At 39.5% G+C, this 25,422-nt stretch overlaps 1 protein-coding gene across 7 annotated transcripts in view; it reads left to right on the top strand.

Moving 5' to 3' along the window:
* The first annotated feature begins 2,240 nt into the window (after positions 1 to 2,240).
* Positions 2,241 to 25,422, top strand: part of CNKSR2 (connector enhancer of kinase suppressor of Ras 2) — a 208,296-nt gene continuing 185,114 nt past the window's right edge. The window contains exon 1 of one of the 7 annotated variants that reach the window (XM_048955174.1): positions 2,241 to 2,676. In XM_048955174.1, the coding sequence (XP_048811131.1) occupies positions 2,613 to 2,676 (64 nt within the window). In that variant the 5' untranslated portion in view covers positions 2,241 to 2,612. The remainder of the gene's footprint in view (positions 2,677 to 25,422) is intronic. The other 6 variants (XM_048955183.1, XM_048955191.1, XM_048955198.1 and 3 more) reach the window with 6 other exon arrangements.

Here is a 25,422-nt window from a genome sequence, read left to right as displayed (position 1 = left end):
AAGATGCGGGCCACTAAACAATGAAAACAGCTGAAAAACTTTGGTTAAAGCAGTTTGGCTGAGACACCACAGTTTAAGCAGGTCACTATGAAAAGTCATTCAGCTCTCCTTTGGACTTCTTACCCTAGAAAGAAAGAACAGTAATAAAATCAGGCAGCAATAAATTTAGAGCAAATTATATTAAAAAATACTTGTATATAGCACATGTCCTGACTATGAAATAGTAATAGGTCATCAAATTAAATACGATGACTGGATAATTTTATCATTGCTCATACTGAGCCAAATCCTCCTTTCCATGGGTAAGCCAACCAAAGCAAGAATATTTGCCCAAATAATGCACGATTTACCCCAGTAGTTATGAGATTGCTATGTTCAATGAGAAGAACAAAAATGTAGCTAGAGCTCAGGGTCAGTGCATCTTCTATTTATTGTAGTGGGGGAGTAAACTCCCTTTTACAGTTCCATAATTTGCTAGAACCACTGCAAAGGGGCTTTAAAGTGATAAGTACTGTTCACTGGTTCAGTACTGGGTCACAGATGCTATACTGAGAACCTGACTCTAGCTCCAGATTAGTCTAGCGAGCTATTAGGGATCATAGTGCATTCTGTAATGAGGAACTATAGGGCTTGGTGCATATGTTCTGAGAACTTATTTCTCTTCTCCTCACCCATAAATAACTTCTCAACACAATCAGAATCACACAATGATGTTATGATTTATATGCCAGGTTTCAATCTGATCTCAGGTATTCACTTCCAAACCTTTCAAAATCCCAGTTTCTAATTAAAATTATGACGCGTTCTTTCAACAATAACCCAGTATGCAAGGACCTGCATACCTTTCAAATCTTTCATAAGGCAAAGAGTCAGCCTTAATTTGCAAGTAAAGTTTATTGTTCTGTTGGCTTTAGGTAATGAAAACTTCTTAGAAACAGACTGCCATGTCAGGAATGTGGCACAGTATGCATGGCTAGAGCCAATTTTGAAGGAAGTTACAGTGTCAAATCGCCTCTTTTCAGTAGAAAAAACTGCACTCTCAATTATAAATGCAATTCCAGCTTGACCTTGAGTGTGTCCAGGAATGGGGCATCCATCACCTCTCTGGGCAACCTGGATCTCCAGGGAGAGGTTATGGATCCTTTGAGTGCCTTCCTGGCACTCACTGCCAGAATTTCAGTCCCACATAATGAAACATGAGAGCTTGTGTCACTGCTCATGCTATTCAAAGGGATGCCTTTATCATTGCTGCTTAGGGGCTGAGGGAATCCTCTTTTTTTCTTCATGTACAGATATTAAATGTCGGAGTCAGCAGCTGGCATTCTGCAGCCGTCAGAGGGAATGTCTTGATGGCCATTGCCTCAGTGTTGGCAGGAGGAGCAAGGGGGATGTAAATGTAGGCAAAAATCGGCACTAGCCAACTCAAAATTGAGGAAAACACCCTTCAATGGTATTTATGCTTGGCCTGGAGCTCTGGGAGGACAGAGGCTACTAGAAAAGTTGATGGAGAAGCATTCACAGCCATTGTAGGAGGAATCCCTTTGCACTGCGAGGAATTCCTACAGCAAGATGGGCTGTCACAGGGTCTGTGGGAATTGTTCCTTTGGGGGAGCGCTGGCCAAGCCTTGCTCCTTCAGGATGAAGGCAGCCACCACACCTCAGTGGTGAAACTCGGTAGCCAACGTGGACCCCCCCTAGCTGAGCCTGCCGCTGGTCCTCCAGCCTCTTTGCCCATTACCTCTCTCTCGGGGCGAGGCAGTGAAGTAACGCCCTCTCCTTTCCTTCTCTCCTCTCAGGGCTCTTTGGAAGCAGTGGGTAAAAACCGCCATCTATCACCGGCATTTAACAGCCTGGCTTTCCCCAGAGGAGAAAAAAAAAGAAAAAGGGGAAGGACGGAAGGAAAAAACCAACCTTTACCACCCACGCAGAGATGCTTTTTTAAGGGAAGGGGAGAAAAAGAAAAAAACAAAAAAACACAGAAAACCCAACCGAACAGCAGCGATCCCCTTGGCTGAGCTCCCCGTTCGCCCCCGGCGCGGTGCCCCCAGCTGGGCAGCAGCAGGTGCTCATCCCCCCGCACCTAGCGACTCATCCCAGCCTCCCCCAGCCCCGGGCGGCCTTCGGGTGCCGCTTCCCATCTCTCTGGGAGATATTTTCGGGTGACGGGAGCCACCTCGTCATTTCCGCCAGGAGAAAAAGACCCCGCGCACGGGAACCGCGGCCTCAGAGACCCGGTGGACGCAGCCTCAACCCCGCCGCTCCCCGCTCCGCTGCCCGGCAGCAGAGCCCTCGCCAGGGCTGGGAGCCGCCCTCGGGGCCGCGGGGGCGGGAGGCGTCGGAGCGTGCCACCGCCTCCTCCCCCTCCTTTTTCCTCCTCCTCCTCCTCCTCCCCCTGCCGCCGAGCCGGCAACATGAACTGAAATCCCTAGAGAGGAACAGAGGCGGCGAGCGAGCGGAGCGGAGCGGAGGCAAGCGGGGCTTTAGCGGGGATTTTGGCTCCTTCGGGTAGAGGAACGGCCCCATCTGAGGGCAGAACGCTCCCGAAGCTGCGCACAGCCTCGCCCCTCACCCGAAGAGCGGCGGCCTCCCGAGCCCCGCGCCGCCGAGCCCCCATGGCCCTCATTATGGAGCCCGTCAGTAAGTGGTCGCCGAGCCAGGTCGTCGACTGGATGAAAGGTGAGCGGCGCGCCCCGCGTCCTCCCAGTCCTCATCCTCATCCCTGCAGGTGCTCCCAGCCGACTCCCCCCGTGGTTTTGGGCAGGGGTTGGGAAAGGAAGGGAGCGGCTGTCGAGTCTTCGCCGTCTGAGGGGACTCCGGGCAGCCTCGGGGCGTGGGGGTGGGAGCGGCCGGCGACCCCCGACGGCCGCAGCTCCGGAGGGGCGAGAGGGGGCCGTGCCCGGGGGGCTTCAGGCATGGGGCGCGGCAGGCAGCTCTCAGCAGAGTCTCGAAATAAAAGTTGGACCCGGGGGAGTGCACCCGGTGCCTAGCCTGGCGGCAACTAGCGATCTGCATTCGGGGAGCGGCCCCCGCCGCTTGAGCGGCCCCCGGCCCGAGCTTCGTTCCCGCAGTGCGCAGCCCCTGGAGTCGGCACGGAGGGACGCGCCGCTGGCGTTAAGCCGGGTGCGATGTACGGCCATTTGTTGGGCTGCCATTTATTTGCACGGCTCCTCTGCCTGCTCCCGCTCCCTCACCTGTCACCTTCTCTCTTCCCCACGTATTGAGAATAAAACTTGGACTTTCTGGAAAGGCTTCTCACTTATTCTTCATATACTGGCTTGGCTTTAAAACTCCAATTTAAAAAAAAAATGTTTTTTTTCTCTCTTTCCTTTTTACCTTTAACTTAGTCTGCAGCTGTGTTTTGAATAAATCACTCTCTGATATTATATATCTTTTAATAAAGATAGAATGACCGGATGGGTACAACTTTCGAACAACTGCTACATTGTGGGAGTTCCTTATAGCGTTCTGCATGCTACTAATGTGACAGTTCCATCATCCTTAAAATTTCAGGCATATGGCATATGTTCTCCATGCTGGCGTTTATAGCTGTCGAGTTATAATTGTGGTCAGTAATGTACATAGCTTTTTGCAGTCCATAGAATTTTAAAAGCTGAATAACGTGATACTTCATATTCTAAGGAATTAGCAAACATAACTGGCAACTTGAAGGAGCTGCAGGTGAGCAGCACTAAATGCAAGTCCATTTCAATCCCGGAATGTTTCATTGCAGTCATTTGGCTTGCAATGTTTTTTCTTTTTTTTACTTCTAAAAAAGCTCATGTTGGGTTTTTTTCAAAGCAGTGTCTGAGATACCTTCCTAATGTGTTGAAAATGCAAACAAACAAACAAAGAAGCCCAAAACCATGGATGAGCTTCAGAGATCCCGTTTTTCAAACACTTCAAAATTGTAATACATCACATACTTCTTGTAAGTGACAGGTGAAGTGCATGCCATGTTATGTGTCTGTATTGCTTCAGTGTAGAATTAGTTATTTAAAACCAACAGGCTGACTACATGAAATCCAATATTGAAAATAGTGCAGCTGGAGGAGGGTTCGGAGTGAGAAGCCTGGAAGCGACTCGTGGGGCTGTAGGTCTGCTAGGAAAAGAATTAGGTGGACTTTACAGGGAAAAAAAGTGGGGAAAAAAGTTACTGCAATCACGCCTACTGTTTGGGTTATGAAGCTTGCCTTTAAATGTTCAAACTGTTTATTTTGGTGCAAATGCTCATTTGTTTTCTGAAATACTTCCATTTTTACTGAGCAAGCAAACCTACGTTGCTTCAAGCTTCCACTTCTTTGTTTTGTATTCTGCAGAGCTGATGACACTTCATCTAGAATGATGTGCACAGAGGTAACCTACCTGCCTCTGGTGAGAGCTGTGTGAGAGAATCCACCCACACACCTGAGGTAGTTTCAGACGTAGAAACAAGTAGGACTGGCAGCTGCGTGCAGGTCACTCTGCCTGGCAAAGCTGGGGGAAGGACAGCAGTGGGGAAGGGCTGCAGCAACTTTGTTTTCCTGACTTATCGTTTAAACACAGTTGCTGGATTCCAGGTGAAAAGACATTCTTTAACTGTGTTAAGTGCGTAGTTTCTGAGAAACACAGTCCAGAATGTCACAAAAATAGCTTGTGTTGGTTATTTGGAGAGGTACCTAAGCAGGTATATGCCTAAAATGTGAATGAACACATCTTTCTCAAGAGAACTTCGGGGTGAGTGCATTAGTGGTCTCTGCATTAATAGCACTTAATTTTGGTCTGCAGAAATTACCTTCAGCTCCATGACACGGGAATATTAGGCTGAGTTACTGGGGTTATTTTAACGAATTACAAATGCTGAACTTGGTTTTAACCTCTTTCTTTAAATAAGTGCCCTGTTATGTAATACGCTTGCTAAAAGCACTTCTGTAAAGAGTGTTCTTCAAAACAGATTTCAATGTTCAAAGCACAATCTTTCCTGCAAAAGGAAAATCCTACTGTTCAACATTGTTTACAGTTATCTGAAAGCAAGGGGAAATGAAACACTTTGGATTTTATTGCCCTCAGTGTTTCTGTGATGGTCTTACTGGTATGACCTGAACGTTTGCAATAAATTCCCTGTCTGGAATTCTTTATTTAGGCAAAAGAGCCGTGACATCAGTAGCATTTTGTTCAGAGCATGATAAAGCATTGGGCCTAGCATTAAGGATGTGAAAAATGAAGACAAAGAAAGTATTCCAGCCCCGAAGCGTTACATAAAAGTGCCGACTCTTTGCCAGATGGCTGCATGGGGACTGGGCTTAAGGCAGTGGGTGTTCACCAAATTAATGCAGCCTCCCCAATGTGCTCTCAGTTTTTAATTTCTTAACATCCACAGTAGGACTGGGAAGTCCTTAGTGCTCCTTGGGCGCTAGCACTGCTCATAGGTGGAGTTGGGCATGGAACTGGTTATGTGTGCGAGTAAACCGCTGTCTAAATTTTGCCTTGTGAAAATGTGTACAGTAAGGTGTTGTGGATCCAATTGTGTGAACCAGGTGATGTTAACCAATTAAAGCTTTGCAATTGAAAATTGGAGCCTGTGTCAGCAGATGAGTTCTTGTCTGTTTTGAAGTGAACTCACCAGCACTGAATTGACTGTCACGGAGCTGGAAAAAGAGCAGATGGATTAGCTCATCTCTCCCACAGGATGGCATATTGGATGTGCAGGATAAGATGAATATTTAAATTGATTCAAACTGCGCGTTATTTCACTTTTCATATATTTAGTACTAATTTTAAAGGCCCTGCATGGATCAGTGAGCTGAAACTGTGTCAATCAACTCCTCTGCCTCTCCTTTTGAGGACATATGTGGATTCCGCTGCAGCGTTGCAAGATGTTGGCATGTTGTATGGGCGGGCGTCATTGAGCATCATGGCTTTCACTGAGTTGTGAAGGGAGCTTGTCAGATGTGCTTTGGATTGCTAGGGCTCTGAGCAAACTCAAAGATAAGGCACTCAATTACCTTCCAGCCACCAGGAGATTTTTAACTGGGTCTTGTAATTTTTCTTCCTTTGTTCCAGGTTATTTCTAATAGCTGTAGTTTAAGGGCTTGCTGCTTTTAACAATATTTTAGTTTTAATTCAGCACCATTTTTGCAGTGGGAAATATGTTCAAAAAGGCAACCCATCTGGAAAAATTGAAATTACCTTATGTAAAAAAGATTAAATATATATATATATTTTTTGGTAAATGACAGCTTATGGAGCTTGTACTAAGCTCATACAGCTTAAATTGTTGTAATGGTAGTAATACTAATCAAGCTGAATTTTGAAGCATGGAGATACTTTAAAAGCTTTTAAAGCTAAAGAACGTGGTCTTTTTACCTACATAAAGTGTACTGTACCAGCATTTAGAAGGATGTAAATATTTAGGACTAGTGGAAGAGAGAGGCTGATGTGAATGTGCTAGCAAAGAGAAAGCAGAGTGTGAAAGTTTCTCCTTTGGGTAAGTTAATGTTACATGGATTTAAGAACAGAGTTTCTCTTTGCTCTTCACCTGCAGAGATTCCTGTTTTCAGCAGTGCATTTGCACAAAGTCATCAGGGGCTGCTGACAGCTGTGCGCCAGTAGGTGTAACGGGAACTGTTTGTGCTTCAAGAAAATGCAAGGGTTTGTGAAAATGCTCTGAAACCAAGACTGTAACACTTAATAATAATTAAAATCTTGCTCTGGGGACCCTTTTACTCATGTTTCTGTGTGTGCATAGCCCTAGGACTTGTGTGGCAATATCCCAGGTTGTTCTGTAGTCTCTAAACTATTAGCCTGCTCATCAGTGAAGGCACCTTACCTTTCGCAGCACTGGGATTTAGACTTCATAAACAATAAGAATGACCACAGAGTTACTGTCAGACCTATTTGAGAAGTTCATTTTTTGCCTTGGCTTTTGCTAAAGAAGATTATTATGGACAGAGGTTAGGAGAAAGCTTTTTCTGAAGTGTAGGATTGACTGTGACACTGCAAAGATCTTATGAGCATCTGCCTCATGGTAAAGAGGTGGTGTGCTTGCATGTATGTTATGTGCCCTCATTTTGAGCTTTCAATTTTATCCTCTTCAGTTTTCTTTGCTGTCTTGAGTTAAAGGTACTTTTTTATACTACTTGTTGTTGCTTTTGAGCAACAACAATTAACAAATATAACTTAACAAATATTTTAGAAATAATGTGTATTGCTAAATGCTCTCAGAGAAACAAAAGATGGAAATCTAAGAATATGAGAAATACATGCTTTCTAAAACTTTAGTTCATTGTAAGGATTGTGGTAGATGACTGATAAGCTGCAGAAGAGTCATCAACTTGAAAAGTCATTGTGTATCACTGTATGTAAAATAGATCAGGTGTTTAACATTTTGTTAGCATTAAAACAGCTTTTTTTTTTTCCTCCCAAGAAAAGCAAACCAAAATTCTATGGTATCAGAGGATACATACAGTTGTCCATCAGCTCTGAAGCAATGCTATTAAATGTAGCTATGAGTTTTACTGTAATGCCTAGCAAGAAAACCTGTGGAAAAGCTGTAGAAAAAGACAAAGTGGTACCACAGTTGGAGCTTAATTATGATGAAATCCTGAACTTGCTAATTTAAAGGTAGTTACTCCATTCATAAAAATAATAATTTCACTAAGAGGATTTTGGATCCTTGCTGAAAGGAGGAGAGGGGAGTTTGTGTGAAGAAAGGTTGTCCCCATTGTAAGTCAAACTGTGCTATTCCAAACTTCAGTTTTAATGACTCTTGTTTTAAAACTGTAGTGAAGGCACCACTGAAAGATCTCTCTCTTTCACTTGTTTATTTTTCTCTGTGAGTTTCTTTTTTCTTGTCCTTATGACATTAGGAATTTTAATAGCATCAGTGGCCACTGTCGTGGTGATATGCTTTAAAGCATATTCATGATTAGTAAACCTCTCCTGCCATCATTTATCACCAGAAAATAAAACTGAAACTCCTGTGTAACAATGCCTGACAGCCCTGGTGTTGCCATAGCAAAGGCATTGTTACATAAGCAGCCACTCTGCAAACAATTCAAACAGTCAAATTTTAAGCATAAAATGAACATTCATTTCTAAATTAATGATCTTTTTGGGATTGAACTTTCCTAAATTAGGAGATTTCACTCATTGACAAAATTAATGTGCAAGCTGGGAAGCTCTTTCAGCAGTGCCCCTTTACACCTTTATTTTGTTTGAACATATTGTTCTGTTTCTGAAACATCTGTTAGTTTGAATATGGCCTCACAGTATGTTTTCTCAAGTGTTGTGGTTTTTTGGTTTTTTTTTGTTTTTTTTTTTTTTTTGCAAAAGTTCACTGAAGTTCTGTATCCTTATCTTACTCAGATTCATTTGCACGCTGTTGTATTAAACGAAGCAATTTGTTAATGATTGTCAAGAATTTTGCAAGGCAGTGATATAAACCAGATCATTTGTCAGATGAGAATTTTTAAATATGTATACATTTGTATTTTTAGAATCATTGCAAGTAGTTGTCTTCTAGTGCTCCAATAATTATAAAAGAGGCAGTTTTATTTTCTAAAACTCAATTGGTGAATGGTCTAGCCTTCCTGACTGATTCTCAGAAGAGCTGCTAAACTTTAATCTCAGTAAGTTACTGCAGCATTTGATGGTACTGCATTTCTTCAGGGCCGGGTAGTAGTATGTGTTACTGATTTCCAAAGGAATAGCACAAGGCTGTTTTCTTTGTGGGTGGGCTAGTGTTTAGAGGTATGCAACTAGTAGAAAGAGGAACGTAGTTCCTTGGGCTCTTATTTTATGTGGCTGTTGTTTCTTTTTCAAGAGGTCATTATTTCCTAATTAAATTATAGGATAACCATAGTAGTGATCTGCTGTAGCAAGTACCCATTGCAAGATAAATTTAGATTTCTAGATCCAAAAAAGCAAAATTGTACTACTCTTGCACTTATTACTTAAATAATTTTTTTAATGAAATCTTTAAACTTTTAGTTTAGGAGCTGACTGGTTATCAAGACAAATGCTATTGAATAAGGATTCCCAGAAATCCTACTGAAAAATTGCAGTTCTAGAAGGTCTCTGTCATGGAATGGCAAAAAATACATTTTCTTCATTCTTGTCTTTCAGCTTTTCAAAGGCATCTACATTTCTCTCTCTTTTTTTTTTCGGTTTTTTTTTTTTTTTCTTTTTATAAGTATGGAGGGAGAGATCAGTTGTATTTTTTCAAGAAGAAAAAATTTAGAGGACTAATATTAGGCCCATGTTATAGTCAAAATACAGAGCAAAGCAACTACCATGTGTGCAGGGTATTCAGTTTCACCTTGTGGAAGAGTTGGATCTAACAAGATACTTGTTCTTAAATTTAGAATAGTTGACTGTCCTGGACCAAAAATCTGCGGTTTTCAACAATGTTCCTGCAAGTGAGGGATGAAGTGTTGGAGGATACATATCCATCAATTTGTGGTGCCCAAGATGAGCACTGTTATAATATACATTCCTTCCTCACCTTATATGGGAATTAGGAGATGTCTGGCGAATGAAGGTATTTTTTTCCAGTGCAAGGAATCTCTCTTAATATAGAAGGAATTCAGCAATGTCTACATCAAGTCATTTAAAAACGCTGTGATCTTGAATACCTAGCCTTTTATGTTCTACTTATCTGCCAAATTATGTCATCTTTGAGAAAACAGCAGTGGGCATAAGCACGTAAGGTATCTGGCATTTCCTGTTTATCAGCTTTTTTTTTCTTAGGTAGAAATTTAGGGCACTTGGTACCTCAGATGAAGTGTCTAGAACAGTAATTTCAAAGTGTTTGGCCTTACATGATGAACATCTGCTGCAGTGCCATATGGTAGGAATTTCCAAGTAAACTGTTAATTAATATATGAGTTTACTAGAGTTAAGCCGTAATTAAGCTGTATTCAACTGAAGTGTATTATTTTAATACAGTAGGATACAAAATGCTGCATTTTTGTATTATACCTCTTATATTGAGAAGAAGAGAGAGAAAAAAAAAAAACCTTGATGAGAGTTAATGTGAGTCTTTAAAGGTTCAAGTACCCTTTTTAAAATAAATAGTTTAAGTCTCTCATCAGCTTCAAACATCCATTGTTTTGAGTGGAATAAGGTCTTTCTCTTGCTAATGCTAAATTTTAGATAGCTAATGCTGTGGAGATTCTACTAGTAGGGCTTTACTGGTATCTGGACTGTAACACATTGGACCCTGTATTTTCAACTGGCAAAGCCAGGATGGATAACAGAATATGTGCTGTCTGGGTCATTAGTGGAGGTCTGGCTGAACTGTGCAAGCATGTGAGCCATTTTCAGATAACATGAAATACCAAGCTGACAGGTTCTAATGAATTCTAGAGTACATCTGGAAGAAAGGGGGGGGGAAAAAAAAAAAAAAGCCCTACAAAAAAGATGCAGGTCTGTCTGCTGGGTGGTGCTGACTGGTTCATGCCTAGTACCTTGGACCAGTACCTCTGGTGGAACAAAATCATGCTGTGTGCACTGGTGAAAATGATCTGTAGGAGTGTTGGGGTGGAAACTAAAGGTGTGTATGAGTAAGGATGCTGCTGGGACCTCTTCCTTGGCTCTCCTCTATGGAGCAGGATGGGCATAGCCAGGGATGTCCAGGTGTAGAGCCTAGGTCACCTCTAAAAGACTCTTAACTCTCACAGAGGATGATTGTTGGCCTTACAGAAGTTTACAGTTTAACAAAAACATATTTATTATAGAATTTATTTTTAGTTTGGCCAGTTCCACCAGTTGCCAATAGCTACAACTATAAATGATCTATTCTAAATATACACTTTCTTCCCTGGTCTCCCTTCTTTTACCTTTCTCTCCTGATAATCCTCATGTCAGTAGAAAGGTGAAGAAAATCTTCCTCTGCACAATGAGGCCAGGTAAATATAGGTGGGACATTTCTGTGCTGACTAATTCACTTTGTGGCATTTTTTCCTCTGAGTCAACGCTGAAACCATTCCTGGAGATGCCAGGGGTGTTTAGTCTCTTTACTGAGGTCTGAATCTGAAGTCTTAACCAGGTGTGGTAGCTGAAGACCACTGGCAGCCACAGCATTATTGCCATTAATAATACAATTTTTGAAAACTTAGGCATTACAATAAAGCCAGTAACTGGCATTATTCATTACGGTGGGGAAGTTAAACCTGGTGCCCTAATAGCATTTCATTTTAATAATTAAAATCTTTGTAACTGAATTCCCCTCATTGATATTCATGGCTGATGTGTGCCTTCTTTACTTCGTTAATTGCACTGTAGTTTTGCTGGGTGCTTTTGCATAGCTGTTATTTTGACTGGGTTTTGTAAGATTTGCAAGGCTCCCTTAAAGGCTCCCTTAAAAGGCTTTGTAAGCCTTTTAAAAGCAATCAAAATTTTATTCTTGTCTTTGCCTAATTTAAGTGTGAATGAATTGTAGAATGAAATATTAAAAAAACAAAACCAACAACAAAAATACGAAAACACTTATTGAACATACAGCACTTCTAGCTGACTTGTTTACTATTCTTTTATAGTCACAGACATAACCATGAACTCTTTGTCTCCATTTCTCCAGGCGTAGCTCTTTTTGGTAGGCTTTGTTTTACTAGAGCCAACCTAATCTTAAGCAAACCTGTTAGGGTGTTTTTTTTATTTTTGTAGTCTGCTTGTACTTGTTTCTAAAGTCTTCTGTAATTGAACTGTGATGAAGTGGTCATTGCTGCTTTTCAGAAAGGTGTTTATTGCTGTTTTTCAAGTATTGCGGTCTTACTGTTAGTTTAACCTCAAATGTGGAGGCTTATTGTTTCTTAAGTTTCTCTTTATGTGTTTTAGTACAGTGTTGAGTGTTGCATCCCCTAAGTCCTCTTGAAAATATCTGTGGTCGGTAACTCCATTGCTGTGTATTGGGCTTTCAAATTAAATGTAATTTTCATTACTTTAGCCTTTATTTCATTGTATGTTTTAAACCTTTTGGATCTTAGCTGTTTAATGCAGTCTGTGGTCAAAAGCCTTTTTCTGGAGTTCTGATAATTAAGTCCAAGAGCACAGTGTAGCATTAACAATTTGTCATGCACTGAGTGTGGATCTGGGAGGGGTTCGGCCTGGAATCATAATCACTGCACGTAAGAAATTTCCATAGAAGTGTCATTCTGAACCTTTTAAGGAAGGAAGGAGTGCTGTTTATTATCGGAAAAGTAGAGAGCTATCTGTAAGACAGCATTCTGCGTGAGCAAAAAACAAAACAACACCTATTTTTTTTAACAACTGCTTATTTTACAGCCTTTAAAACATTGTTTTAAATGTCTGCTTTAGCAAATTATGTTACTAGCATAGTGCATTTGAATGCCTCTGTGAGTGATGAAGCTGTCCTTGGCAGCTAAAGAAAATACAATGTTGCATATGCAATCGTGAGACTTTTGTGTTCTCAATTAGCATGTTTCCTTAGTGGTTTGTTTATTTATTTATTTCCTTTTAATTAATGTATTTGCGGTCCTGGTAACTATGTTGGTTTGAAGAAGACAACTTGAGATTTGTGGCAAAGCTAATGAAGTATTACTTGTTATCTGTATTTCTACCAGAAATGCTGGTTGTTTAAAATGGTCTTTCAAGCTCAGCCACTCAAAGTCTTGTGAAAAACAGTATGCTTGGTGCAAGGCAAAAAAAAAAAAAAAAAAAAAAAAAAAAAAAAAAAAATCACTTTCTTGCAAAAATATACTCTGTGTACCATGCAATATTGAGAAGATGAATAGAAGATGAAATTTGTTGTGGAAGGTTAAGGGTAATTTCAGTTCCTGGAAGTTTTCAAAGGTAGTTTAAATGAAACTCACTTTTTTTTATTTTTATTTTTAAATTTTTTTCTCTTTTGATTGATAAAACCCTTTTCAGTCACTTACTTCAACATCATTTACTTTTTATCCTTCATCCTGTGCACTGTCCTTCACTCCTTCTAAGCCACAATGAACTACTCAATTATGAACTGGAGGTAACGATTACTAATGAGATATGAATGAGTAAACCTGAATAGACTGGACAATTAGTTACTGGCTCTGGTATCAGATCATGGGATTTTATGTGTGTTCCTGAGGTGCTCCTTTTTGAATCAAGGTGCGGTATTGTGCTCTAGGTGGCAATGAGTTGTAGAACAAGTTTGCAAGATATTGAGTCCTGAATGATTTTTGTATATGCACTCAAGCTTCTGTTTGGAGATGCTAGTTCTGTTCATAACAGATTAACTGAAAATGTAACCTCGGTGTATGGAGTTGCTTCAAAAAACAAACAAGCAAAACATAAGAAAGTGAACATTTTTCTTCAAACTGAAAATAAGGTAAATCAGAATACAAATGTGGCTGCCTGGATACTCACAGGATGAGGGGGAAATTAAAAAATTGATAAGCAAACAAACCTTACCTGTGAAAATGCTTGTTTTTCAGTTGATGATATATTTCAAGCTGTGGTGAGGGTGGCAACATTGTGAATCTAAAGGAAAAATGGGCATGCATGTAGCTCTTCAATTGCATGTATGTGAAATTAGTTATTTAACAGGTAGAATTCAATAGCAGTTAGGAATGTTGTCTTGTTGCTTCATTATTGTTCTTCATTATTGTATGTTCAGTAATGTGGTCTATCTTTTAAAGGTTACTGACTTAAAAACAGCTCTATTTATCCTACAAATCAAAACTGCAACTGTTAAGCCTTTACCCTCTTTTTCATTGTTCTAAATTACTTGAAGCTTTTTCTTGCATATTTCTGTATTGATAAAACTCTCAATTCAAAATTGATCTCAAGAAAAATTGAAAAACTTGAAATGAGATCATGATCTCTGAAGGGAAATGTTAATGTGTCCCTCTGAAGGTAAATTATAATGTGTATATATATATATATATATATATATATATATATATATATATAATCTTTGAAATTATTAGGCAGTTCATAATTTGTAGCTCAAAGTTTTTGGATTCAAAGCATCTCAGTAACATAAAATGACATGGACTGTATTTTCTAGAAAGAAAATGGTTTCTCAGTTATGGTAATTATAAAAATGGGTTAATAGATATAAAAGAGCCTTTTAGTGTTATGATTAGATATTTAGTTTCAAGAGATCATTTAATTTTGAGCTCACAGTTTTTTGGATTTTTGTGTTCTTGTGGAACATCACAAACCCATTACACATCAGCTCTCATTGCTGAGGGAAATAAATTCATGTGGATCCCTTACTTGAATACAGTCTTCTTTTGTGTAAATAAACGCCATCAGAACAATTGACTTGAATGAACTTCTTATGAGTTCTTAAATGCTCTCTGTAAAGTTATCATCATGTGGCAGATGGGAAGTAAATGAGCTAGGAGTTCAGAAAGGTCAGATAAGGCCAGCTATAATGGCTGTACTATTTTTTTATCGTTTTTTTTCCCCTTCTCTTAATGTCTTTTTTGCTGTGACATACGTGACTTTAAGTTTGCTCTGTGCACTCTAATCCAATTGCTTTGTTTAGTCAAATGAATGTTTTTTTTTTCTTTTGGTTTGAATTTTGGCTTTTGTTTTTAGTATTAAATGTGCATATGTAATTAGGATATGTTATTAAAGATTAGATTCTCACAATGGGATGTGTGCCAACTCTTGAAATGAAGTCATGCTTGTCAGGAGATAGTAAATAATAAGCTTAGTAAGGTTTAAAAGATGTGTCTTGCAAAATATTAGACCTTGTAATGAGCACAAAGTGACAACAGCACATAAATATCAATTGTTCTTCTCCAGTGGATCTGTTTCAATATGAGTTTCCTTAATTTGAATTACATTTTCTTTTGCCAGTTTAATGAAACAAGCAAAAAGGGATGTTTGTCTTTTGAGAAACCACAATTTCCCATCCCACAACAATGACTTGTTTTGAACTAAGGGGGAATAATCTGACATTCATACAGTATCTTGTAGTCTTAGTTCCCAAAAGCACATTAAAAAAAGAAACTACAGTCCAGCAAGTCCCTGTTTAGCTGCAAGGGGGGGAAATTGGGTTCCTAGCTTCACTTTTGGGACTCTATATTTTGTTTTTCATTATATGCAGAATTGTTTAGTACTTCTGGGAACAAGAGCATGGAGCATATGTTTCCCTGTGCTCTTAAATATTTTGAGTACTATTGCATGTGAGCATCTTGGCTGGTGTGTGTGGCATTAGCAGGAACAGGACCTGGAGCCAGGGATGGGTCTGTCTTCTTGCTAATTTAATCTGCTAAAACTCTGTGTAATCACACCCTGAAAGATAAGAATTTTTTTTAATGACTGCAGACTTCAATTTAGGCATCTAATTTCTGTCTTTCAAGTGTGCAATTCTTTCCGTGGCTCAAGTCAGAGTAACCTCTGCTAATGATCTGGACAGGGGGTTGTCCTTCACTGTTTCTGATGTGTTCTCTGCTGCCTCTGGGAGCAGGGAAACTGGCACAGCTTTTTGTGGATGCATCTCTAGCTCAAGCAAGGTAGAAAGGGGGTAACGGTACATCAGAGTACGTATGTATGATGGGGGAAGTGGGGTGATTTAAGTGGAGAGGATAAAAAGGGGGTACTGTGCGCACAAATTCTCAATATTTTTTTTGCTTTATGTTAATTTTTAAATCATTTTATAAGTTACGTTCATAAACTTTTTTGAAAATTGCGTGTATAAACTCTTTGATTTGGGAGATAGAGTATGAGATGTTACCCTGAGAAATTGCCTTCTCTGATAACCAAATGTTTCACTTAGATTAATAACAGAACAACAAAACCAAATAAGTAATGAGGAAAATGTTTATTTAGTAGTTTAGGGATGCTTATAGGGCAACCAAAACCTCTACCACCTGATGCTGAAATTAAGTAGCATTATACCAAGTAGCAGCATACTGCTATGGGCATCCTGGTATTAGATGCTTCATTTTTGGCTAACACCTGGAACTTATGTGTTTGTTATTGGAAGGCCTTAAAAATTCTTTTGTAAGAAGCTGTTATCTTGCCTGTCTCAACAAAATCACAGAAAATGTTTAATTATACTACAGAGTCTTTTCCTGTGTGCTGCTGTACCTTTTGTATTGTTTGAATCACTTTGGCTTCAGCAGTGTTTCAGCAGCAGGTAAAGAGGCTGCTTACCACCCACTGTACTGCAGGTCCTCCGGGTCCCCCTCATTACAGGGGGAAGAGGAGGTTAAATGCATTCTGTGATCTCTACTTTAGGTAGAAGCACTTCTAAGTGACTGGCTGCTTTTTTTTTTTTTTTTTAATGAAAGAAATTTGTCTTGTAACAGCTTTATATTCCCAACTAATTAAAATCACTGCATTATATTGTTCTCTGTATATCCTGTTTGGTAGGCAGAAAATGTTTGCTCTTTGACAGAATAATTTCTTGTTGATGTTGGTCCTGGACTTGTGCAACTTAGAAAATAAGGCACTAAAGCATTTTATGTATTTGGAAATGCAAAGACTTGTTAATCATTAATACACAAAACATGTTTAGTCTTGCTTAGCATCACAATATACAATTTGTTCTTCATGTTTAAGTGCCTTAGCATTATGGCAGGACTAAGTTGAAGGGCATTTAGTTTGATGTATTAAGCTTGGGAGTGTGTTTTAAATTAGAAAATCATTACAAAACATGATATGCCTTTCATAGCAACCTCTTTAAAAGCTGCCAGGCAGGAAAAAATATCTTTTGCAGTGAAGAGGTGGAATTGTCTGTGCTTTCCTAGGCACTTAGTGTTGTTTGATGCCTTTCAAATTATGTGAAGTCTTGTATGTTTTTCCAGTGGTCTCCTTGTTGCAGCGCTTTCATGTCTTCCGTGCAGACTGGAGTGTGCACAGGTGGGACTTGAAGACTGCCATGCTGCCTGTCATTCCTGTTCTGAGATCTGGAGGTTTGAAGAACTTCACCCAGCTGGAAATCAGGATTGGTTGTGGAGATGGAGCAACCTCCTAAACCAGTCAAGTGTAGCTTGCTTTTCCTCCTATCTTTTTCTTGTGCCAAAAGCTGTGGCATGAGCTGAGGATTAACAACCCCATTACCATTTCTCCCAGCTGTCAAGCAGTCCCTTGACAAATTCTTTGGTAGTCATGTTGATGTAGATTCCACAGTGTGCTGAAAAGGAGGAGAAAAGGCATTTTTACTGGCTTAAAATCTCACAAATTAGGTTCCCATTTCATTTATTGCAGTTGAGCCAGTTGGGTTCTTTTTATGAATGTAGCACTTCTAAAAATGAAAACCAACTACCCAGTCTGATATCTTCTGCCTATCCAAAAGGAGGGGCTGGAGAAGAGCTTGAGTTGACACCTTCACCCCCAAATAGAGTCCCCTTGAATCAAGGACACCATGGGCTAGTGGCATGACAGGCAAGGTGAAGTTAATAAGAGCCCAAGTTTACATTAGATATTAGGAGGAAGTTTTTAACACAGGAAAGATTGCCCAAGGAGGTTGTGGATGCCCCATCCCTGGAGGCATTCAAGGCCAGGCTGGATGTGGCTCTGAGCTACCTGGTCTGGTGGTTGGCAACCCTGCACATAGCAGGAGTTGAAACTTGATGCTCTTTAAGGTCCTTTTCAACCCAGGCCATTCCATAGTTCTATGATTCCATGATTCTTTGATTTGGAGAGAGGGATCTGGTAGCAAAATGAAAATTGTGCAAGCTTTTGGCCAAGTGATTGAAGCCATTACAGTTTGCCACCTACTTCACTGTTATTCTTCTGACCAAATGTAGAATGGGAGAGTGTTTGTAATTCATAATGTGATGTTTTGGGAGAGGCTTGATGAAGGAAACGAGCTGGATGGGGACCTGTTGTCTTGGGCTCTGCAAAATATACTCTTGTACTCTAGCTTGTCATACATGGAAAGAGAGAGGAAATGCTTGAGAAAGAAAAAGAAGAGCACTGCAAGCTTTTATTTAAAAAGATTATTTGATTAAATGATTTTGAGCAATAGGAAGCCCTTTGGTGTAAAACTCCTGTCTGCTCTAAACCATAGGCCTGTATTGATCTGGCACAGTGCTTACCATTGTTACAGTGCTAAGCAAGACACTACAAAACAAATTTATACTGAAGAGAAATAAACAAATGCATCCTCAAAATCAGTTTCAGAAGCTCCCTGAATTTGGAATCAGCATTTTGACAAAATAAGCATTTTGACAAAAGCACTGATATATTCTGCTACTGTGGATTGGAGCTGGGTTTGCTTTCTGTTTATTATGAGGTCAGATGGGGCTTTCAGTGCATACTGCTCAGTAGGTTACAAATTACAAGTCAGATCATAATGGGACTGTAAAGATTTTTAAAATTGCCCTACAGATAAGGCTAATAGATAATTTGGTGAATCTGTGCTAAAATGAATTCGAAAGGGGTCTTGATGAATGCTAATTTCTAATAGAGGCATAGTAAATATTGAAATTCTTGTGAGTTTTATATATATATATATATATATATTTATTTCATTTGTGGCTTTTAAAGTATTGCTTTCAAGGGTATTTAATGACATTCTCAAGGAAAATTTGAAATATCATCATCATACAGTTTGAGACTAAGTCTTTTTGGTTATGTTTAGAAAAAAAAAAGAAGATACTGAAATGTCAAGACTGCCAGCAAAAGAAGTTGATCTAGTCTAACACAGGAAAAGATAAGTGTAATGTATTGAATACACTGTGCAGCATTTCCCTTTCTTTGTTTTGTGGCAGTAATATATTATGAAAAATGCTTCTGGTATTTGCCATGCTTTTGCTAGAAGCTCTTTCCTGGCTCTCGTTGTGGACTAAGGCAGTGTTGTTGTGCATTTCCATGTGTGGGCAGTTAGCAGATGTGCAGCAGGTTAATTCTGGCTCTGTGGGCCGAGGCATCGCTTACAGTAGTCCCATGCATTCCTGAAGCATTAATGGGTTATTCATGTGCTCACCAGGGGTGAAATTACCTGGCACATCATGTGAGAGGCCAACAATTCAGAACAATCCTACGATAAACTCTCCCATTAACAAAGAAACCTCTTTCAGGTGAGTTAATCTGTAGGAGGCCAGGTGGAGGGGGCTGATATTGTGCTTTTAATAAGATTTCTTAGGTTGCCAGCTGCCAATATTGACAAGTGTGGACTGTGCAGAGCAGAAGGCAGTCAGGAGGACTTCCTGTGTGTAGGCAGAGGCTGAATAACCTTTGAGATCCTGCGTGACTGTTGTGTGACAAATAAAGCTGTACGCGTGGGGCTTCAGTGGACAGCCTGGCAATGCTCTGGCTCCAACTCCAACAAAGCCAAAAAGCCAAGTGTGTGAGTTGCTTTACAGTGTGGCTAGAAACTTTGCAACAACTAACATTTGTGTCATTTTGAACACTCCTTAGCACTTAAGATTAGCTGTTAAGAAACATGAAATGTTTAATCACCACGTTGTTTCTTATTAGCAGTAGATGCTAGTGCAAAGCTTGTTTAAATAATAGTAATTAAGTAAAAAAAAAAAAAAGAAGCTGTTTAAATGTTTTACTCGGATTGCTTCCATTTTAAGTGTTTAGATTATTGACCCTACATTTTCATCTCCAACGAAGTAATATTTTTAAATACTTAAAATCTTGGCATAGAAATGAAATAATCCTAAATGTCAATCAGAAATTTGGAAGATTCTCTTATTGCCTCTAAATGTTTAGGCAGTTTTAGTGTTTGCTGCAAAGGTGAATAATTTTAGACCAGATTGAAACTAATGATTTGTCACTTTCTTAAGGTCTTTTATTTCATTTAATATGATAAGTGTGATACAGTATTGGTTCCATAACAGCCACACATTCACTGAATTGCTTTTTCTTCCCTAGTGCTGCTTAGATGTTTAAAAAGCCGTTTGGAGTAGGCTTCTGAATAACTGGAACAAGATCTCTCAATTATAAGGAAAATTTATCAGCCTCAGAACTCCTCAAAATCCTGAGGTACAGCTGGATATTTAAAATGTTCCAAATAACAATAAAACAGCTAATTCCATTGGGGGCAGTAATTGTAGGACATTTTTCTTAAATAGAGATTTATTCCCCTGCACAAAGTGGGCATTTAATCAAAAATAACTTTTGCTTCACTATATTCTAAAAACATAGATTATGTAAAAGATCAAATGCAAACACAGATTTTAATGGTAAATTTGTGGAACTCTGAATGGAAAATATCAGTAAAACTTTACTAGTCAGTATATAACCTCCTCTTTGCTACTCTAAATCTCAAAGACCTGCTCCAAGCCATGATGGGAGAAGTCTTCGCAATGAATTTAGACGGTGGGGATTTCTGCTAGCATTGCTAACAAACACATAGAAAGGTCTGTGTCAGAGGAGGTGCCTTAGATGAAAAGGAAATTGGGAGAGTCCTTGGGAGAAAGGAAGAAGAAAAGGGACTTGCCTTCTTGCAACTCCTTCCTGGATATGCGCTGGGATTAGCCACATCAGAGTCTTTCCCAGCAGGAAGCAGTATGGTGAGGTGCTCCTAGCATCCACTTTGCTAGGGAAGAGTGATGCCTGGGATACGGCAGTGGGTTAGCATAGGGGAATTGGGGATGAGTAAAAGGTTGCTGTTGTGCTTTATTGAAGGCTGTTGCCCCCACTTGAAGTGATGAGGTTGGGATGAGCTGAGACACGCCTGCACAGTGGGCCCCAGGGATGAACTCTGCTTTAAAATGTCTTGGGAAAAACTGAGATGTATGAAGACAGCCTTTTGCCTCCTACAAATGCTGAAGGATGACATTTTCTTTGAGAAGTAACTGTGAAAAATCTACCAAGAAAAACATTACCATGTTATGCTTTCCCTGCATGTTGATGGGGTAAATTTTCTTATTAGCATTTAGAGAATGCTGAATGATGAGATGTGGGTTTGCAGAAGAAAATATTCTGCTGCTTCTTCTGTATAGCAAGAGGGAAAACAATGTCTGCGGGCCTGGCTGAAGTGTAACCGTGGTGATAGGCAGCAAAAGGCAAAATTGAAGAGTAAGGTGCAAAATAAAAATGTTGGTTATTGCTGGAACTAAAAAGAATTTTTGGGGCTTGACAAAACAAAAATTATTGGGAAAAAAAAAAAAAAAGGCAGGAGGGTGATATGCTTTACAGCTTGCAGAATCCTAAAAATATGTTTGTCCTTGGCAAAGTGTCTGAAGGTCTGAGAAGCCTTAAGATATTACAAGCACCTCGTAGGGAGACATCTGGGAGCTTCTTCGCCTGTTGAGAATTCGCTGCAGGATTTGGGCTTGAGAGCTACTTTCTGTGGGTAACATGTTGGATTTTGAAGCTCTGTTCAGAGATTAACTCCTTGACATTTAATTACCAGCTATTGCATGTTCAAAACATTGGCAGTTGTGATGTTTGGTTGTGTCTTTTTTTCCGAACATGTAGCATGGGAAAATAATGAAATTAAGGTTACAAAAAAAATGGAATTTGAGTTATTCTGCCAATATTAAAACATTTCTGGATTGAAAAAAGAAGGAATATGCCTTATGGATGTATAAATCTCAGAATTATTTTGGGATGTGTTCATATGTGTTGTACTGGGTAACATTGTTTGTTTAAAGGAGAAAACTTTTTTTGTAATATCTCTAAATGCTGACACTTCTTTTATTCTTACAGTATTATAAAGTAGTTATGTTAACTTTTGACAGAGAATGTGAAACGTACTCAGATCTAAGGTTTCCATAATATCATATTAATTAAAATAGTCCTAACAGGTGAATGGACACGAGTAACTGCAGCTTTCCTGTAGGATTAGAGCTTTATCACCTAGAAGATATGCAAACTCACAGATACAGAGAACACTAGAGTGAACTGCTTTGATTTCTGTCAGGATGTCCACAAACTTAAAATGAAAATCATGTATGTTCTCAGCGATGAAGTCCAAATTTGAGAACTATAACAACTGAGTTGCATATACCTTGGAAATGTTACTCTGATTTTCTGATTTTTGACTTTTTTCTTCCTGTAATGTAAGTATTGCAGTCATTCTAGCATTCATTTGAAATGTGGTTAGTCCTTAGTTACTTTATTGATGGTGCTATATTTTGGGTTGCTAGTAGCTGTGAAAATCACATAACAGTGAGTAGTACTGCAAAAGTACTTTTGCACTGTTGCTGTTCATCTGTTTTATTGGAGATGAAAGTTGTGCTTTCTGAGAAGATAGAATTTTTTTGTTGTTGTTTGTAATGTCTGTACATTCAGAAAGTTGTAAATGTTCAAGAACGCTTTGGATGAGAACATTCTTATTGCTTTTCTTTAAGTGCTAATATTTGTTTTAAAATATATGGGGATTCAGCATGCTTTTTTTTTTTTTTCCCTGAAGATGGATGTAGACCTTCTTGAGATGGCTTAGAAAGCACTGCTGCTTCCAACTGTCTTAAATATAAATCGAAACCTGTTAGTTTTATTGGTACCATTCTTTCAATTCTTTCCTTAGCATGATTTAACAAATGTTAGGGTCTACATATTTAAGCTTGTCTGTGAACGCCTATAATCCTGTGTGTCCAAATTAGCCTTCTTGACCTTATGCGCAAAAGGCGGGAAGAGACGTTTTGGGATGAAGTTCAGTAATGTCAGGCCAAACCCTGAGAGATTGTTTGCACAGCTGTGTCAAAGCAGGGACCAAACTGTTAAACAACCTAGCGGGGGAAAATGAATAGAAACTCCTGTTGGCCAGAGCACTGAATTTCCTGGACAGCGCTCAGGATGTTATGAAGTCATTGCACACAGTGGGTCAAGGCTTTTACCCATATTTTCCCTTTGCACTTGGGAATAATTCCTGCTTTGTTTTGCCTTTTTTTTGTTTTTTTTTTCTCTTCACAATAATATAATTGGCTTCAAGCATCTAAACGAAACTGTATATTGGTGAATGATTCACTATAGTGTACTTACCTAGAACTTCAATGAAGGGACCTTTCCCTGCCGGTGAGCTGCTTCTCTGATGTGAGAGGAGACAGTGTCTGTATATCTGTCTTGCTTCCTTGCAAATTGTAGATTATGAAACTGGACTACTGAGCAATAATTTAATCAGTGCATCAGAAGAGCATTAAGCTCCATTAAACATTGGGTCACCATCAATGTCAGATGAGTATTAAATTATGGCTTGCAACTTAGCAATACTCATCCAAAAGGCAGTGCTTAGGTTCTTGGCAAGCGTGTAACAGTTTATTATGGAACAGATGCTTCAGAGTTTAACATATGACTGGAGTGTCAAGTTGTGTCAGAGAAGATGGGCCCAACGTTAATGCAGTGCTCAGACTTCGTGGGACACATGTCAACGAATTACTCGCTACCTGAACAACGTAGGTTAAAAGAATTTAATTAACAAGATCTCCTATTGAACATTTGGAATTCAAAGCACAGCTCATTTGCCAAGGGTTGGCTTGTAATGTGAATAGGTTGTAATAAAATCTCTTTGCAAATGGTGGAGATGCACATCTTCTAATGCAGGGGGAGTATCCCTGCAGGCTCTTCAGTTTGATTTTTTTATTTTTATTTTTTAATGTAGGAGAATTATGAGTTTCTTTCTAGTACTGGTGCAACGCAATATTGCCACCCTGGTACTCGGCAAATGACTTTGGAAGCTTTGCTGCTAGTCATGGGTTTTCCAAGTAGCAGCAGTAAGATGAATGTAGGGACACCTTCTGGGTGACTTCCTTGATGTTAACAGCAGCTCACATGCTGTAGCTAAATCCTCAAGGATCTTGTCAGTCTGCTGAACGTCTCCTGCCAGATATGAAAGCAGTGTGCTGCAGGAGACACTGACCTTGACAGAGGGAGGAGGGTGGAAAAATGGGTGCTAGCATACTGTTGGCTTTTCCATTACTGCAAAGAGAATAAGGGGAAGATGAGGAAGAGGGGGAGTGGGTTGGGCTAGTAAATTAACAGGTGTAGTGAGGAAAAGTATCGTTAATTGCTGGGAAAAGAAAAAAACAAAGGTTGCTTTGATAGAGGCAAAGTATGCCTGATCTTTACATAGACTAGCTTGGTGGTAGGATAGATTCTTCCACTGGAAGCCCTGACAAGATTTCCCTTCCCATCTGCTGAAGATGGTGGCTAGTTTTCTGACAGAAATCTTGTCCTGTTGTCAAGATTTTCTTATCAACCTGTAGCTTTGCCTTCTTTCCTATGTGGAAAACTGGCCTTGTAGACTTAGTAGTAAAGTACTGTGTACTTTGAATGCCACACAGGCTTTCATTTGTTAAAGGTTGCATCACTGGTGTTCAGGGGTTGCCAGCTATAAATTCTTGCTGCTGTGTGACAACCACAATGATTCTGCTCCTGTTGGAATGGGCTGCAGATGGGATTGCTGCAGTTTCAGGTGATAGAGCTTGGGGCAGCTATGTAGAAGACAGTGGTCTTCAGGGAGGAGTCCTGTCATCTGGCTGTAGGATGGGGTGCTGGGGCAGTGTGTTGCAAAACTCCTCTAGCCTAGAGAAGCTTCTTCTGTCTGTAACTTTTACCACATAAGTATTGATTAAGAAATTTGAATGTCCTAAATTATCATACTGTTGTTTTTGTTTTCATAGATACACCAATGAGTTGGCAGGATATTAATGTGGAAATATAAATATTAAAAGTTTGAGAAGTCTTTTCCATTTTTCACTTTTCTCCCTTTTACAGTCATGAAGCTGGCCATTATACAGAGCACCAGCTCCCAAAGGGACTTCATCAGAGAAGATTCCCTCACAAGAAAGGGATCGACACCGTATCTAGACAGACATTAGATTTTCCAGACCCCATCTATCATTGCTCTGTGTGAGCACAGGGATGCATGTAATGCAGTGCAAGATTAGAACATAGTTGATACATATATGTCTAACAGACCTGTTGGCATTTGGAAATGATCATCAAGTGGTGCATTTTATATCTTAGAACAGGTGCTTGGAAATAAATAAGCTCAAATGAAGTAAGTTCTCTTCTCAAAAACATCACCCTTTAAGTCTTACTGAAGTTCAGAAAGATTTTTTTTTTTTTATGAGACTAAAGAATTCTGTGGTAGGTAACAAGGACAGTTGTTTCCTTCACACAAAGAAGAAGGCATGACAGGTTAGACAGAATTACTATGGTCAACAAGCTATTCATTTATTCAGCTTTTATGACTACTTGAAGTGGCATCTAACCTGTGTTGCAGGCATGCTTTTAAGATTGAATATGGAATAAGGAAGATCTCGCACAGTTAAAAAAAAAAAAAAAAAAAAAAAAGTATATGGGACATATATAGGACATATGGTTGTTGTTGTGTTTTTGTTTTTGTTTTTTTTTGGCTTTTTTTTTTCCCCTAGCTTTTATACAGGTCTAGATTGGATATTAAAAGAATACTTAGTAGTTTTGCACTGTGTACTCTTTCTAGCACTTTATAATATAAAGTAAACAGTGCTTAGTTGGGCAGGAAAAGCACAACAAGCCCAAGATGCATACTATGGTTGGACATATATAGCTAGCACACGAAGTATACAAACAATGTTTACCTCCTGGTGATATCTTGAG

The sequence above is a fragment of the Lagopus muta genome, chromosome 1, assembly GCF_023343835.1.
Source record: "Lagopus muta isolate bLagMut1 chromosome 1, bLagMut1 primary, whole genome shotgun sequence".
In the NCBI taxonomy this organism is placed as follows: Eukaryota; Metazoa; Chordata; class Aves; order Galliformes; family Phasianidae; genus Lagopus; species Lagopus muta.
This window is presented reverse-complemented; position numbering and strand designations above follow the sequence as displayed.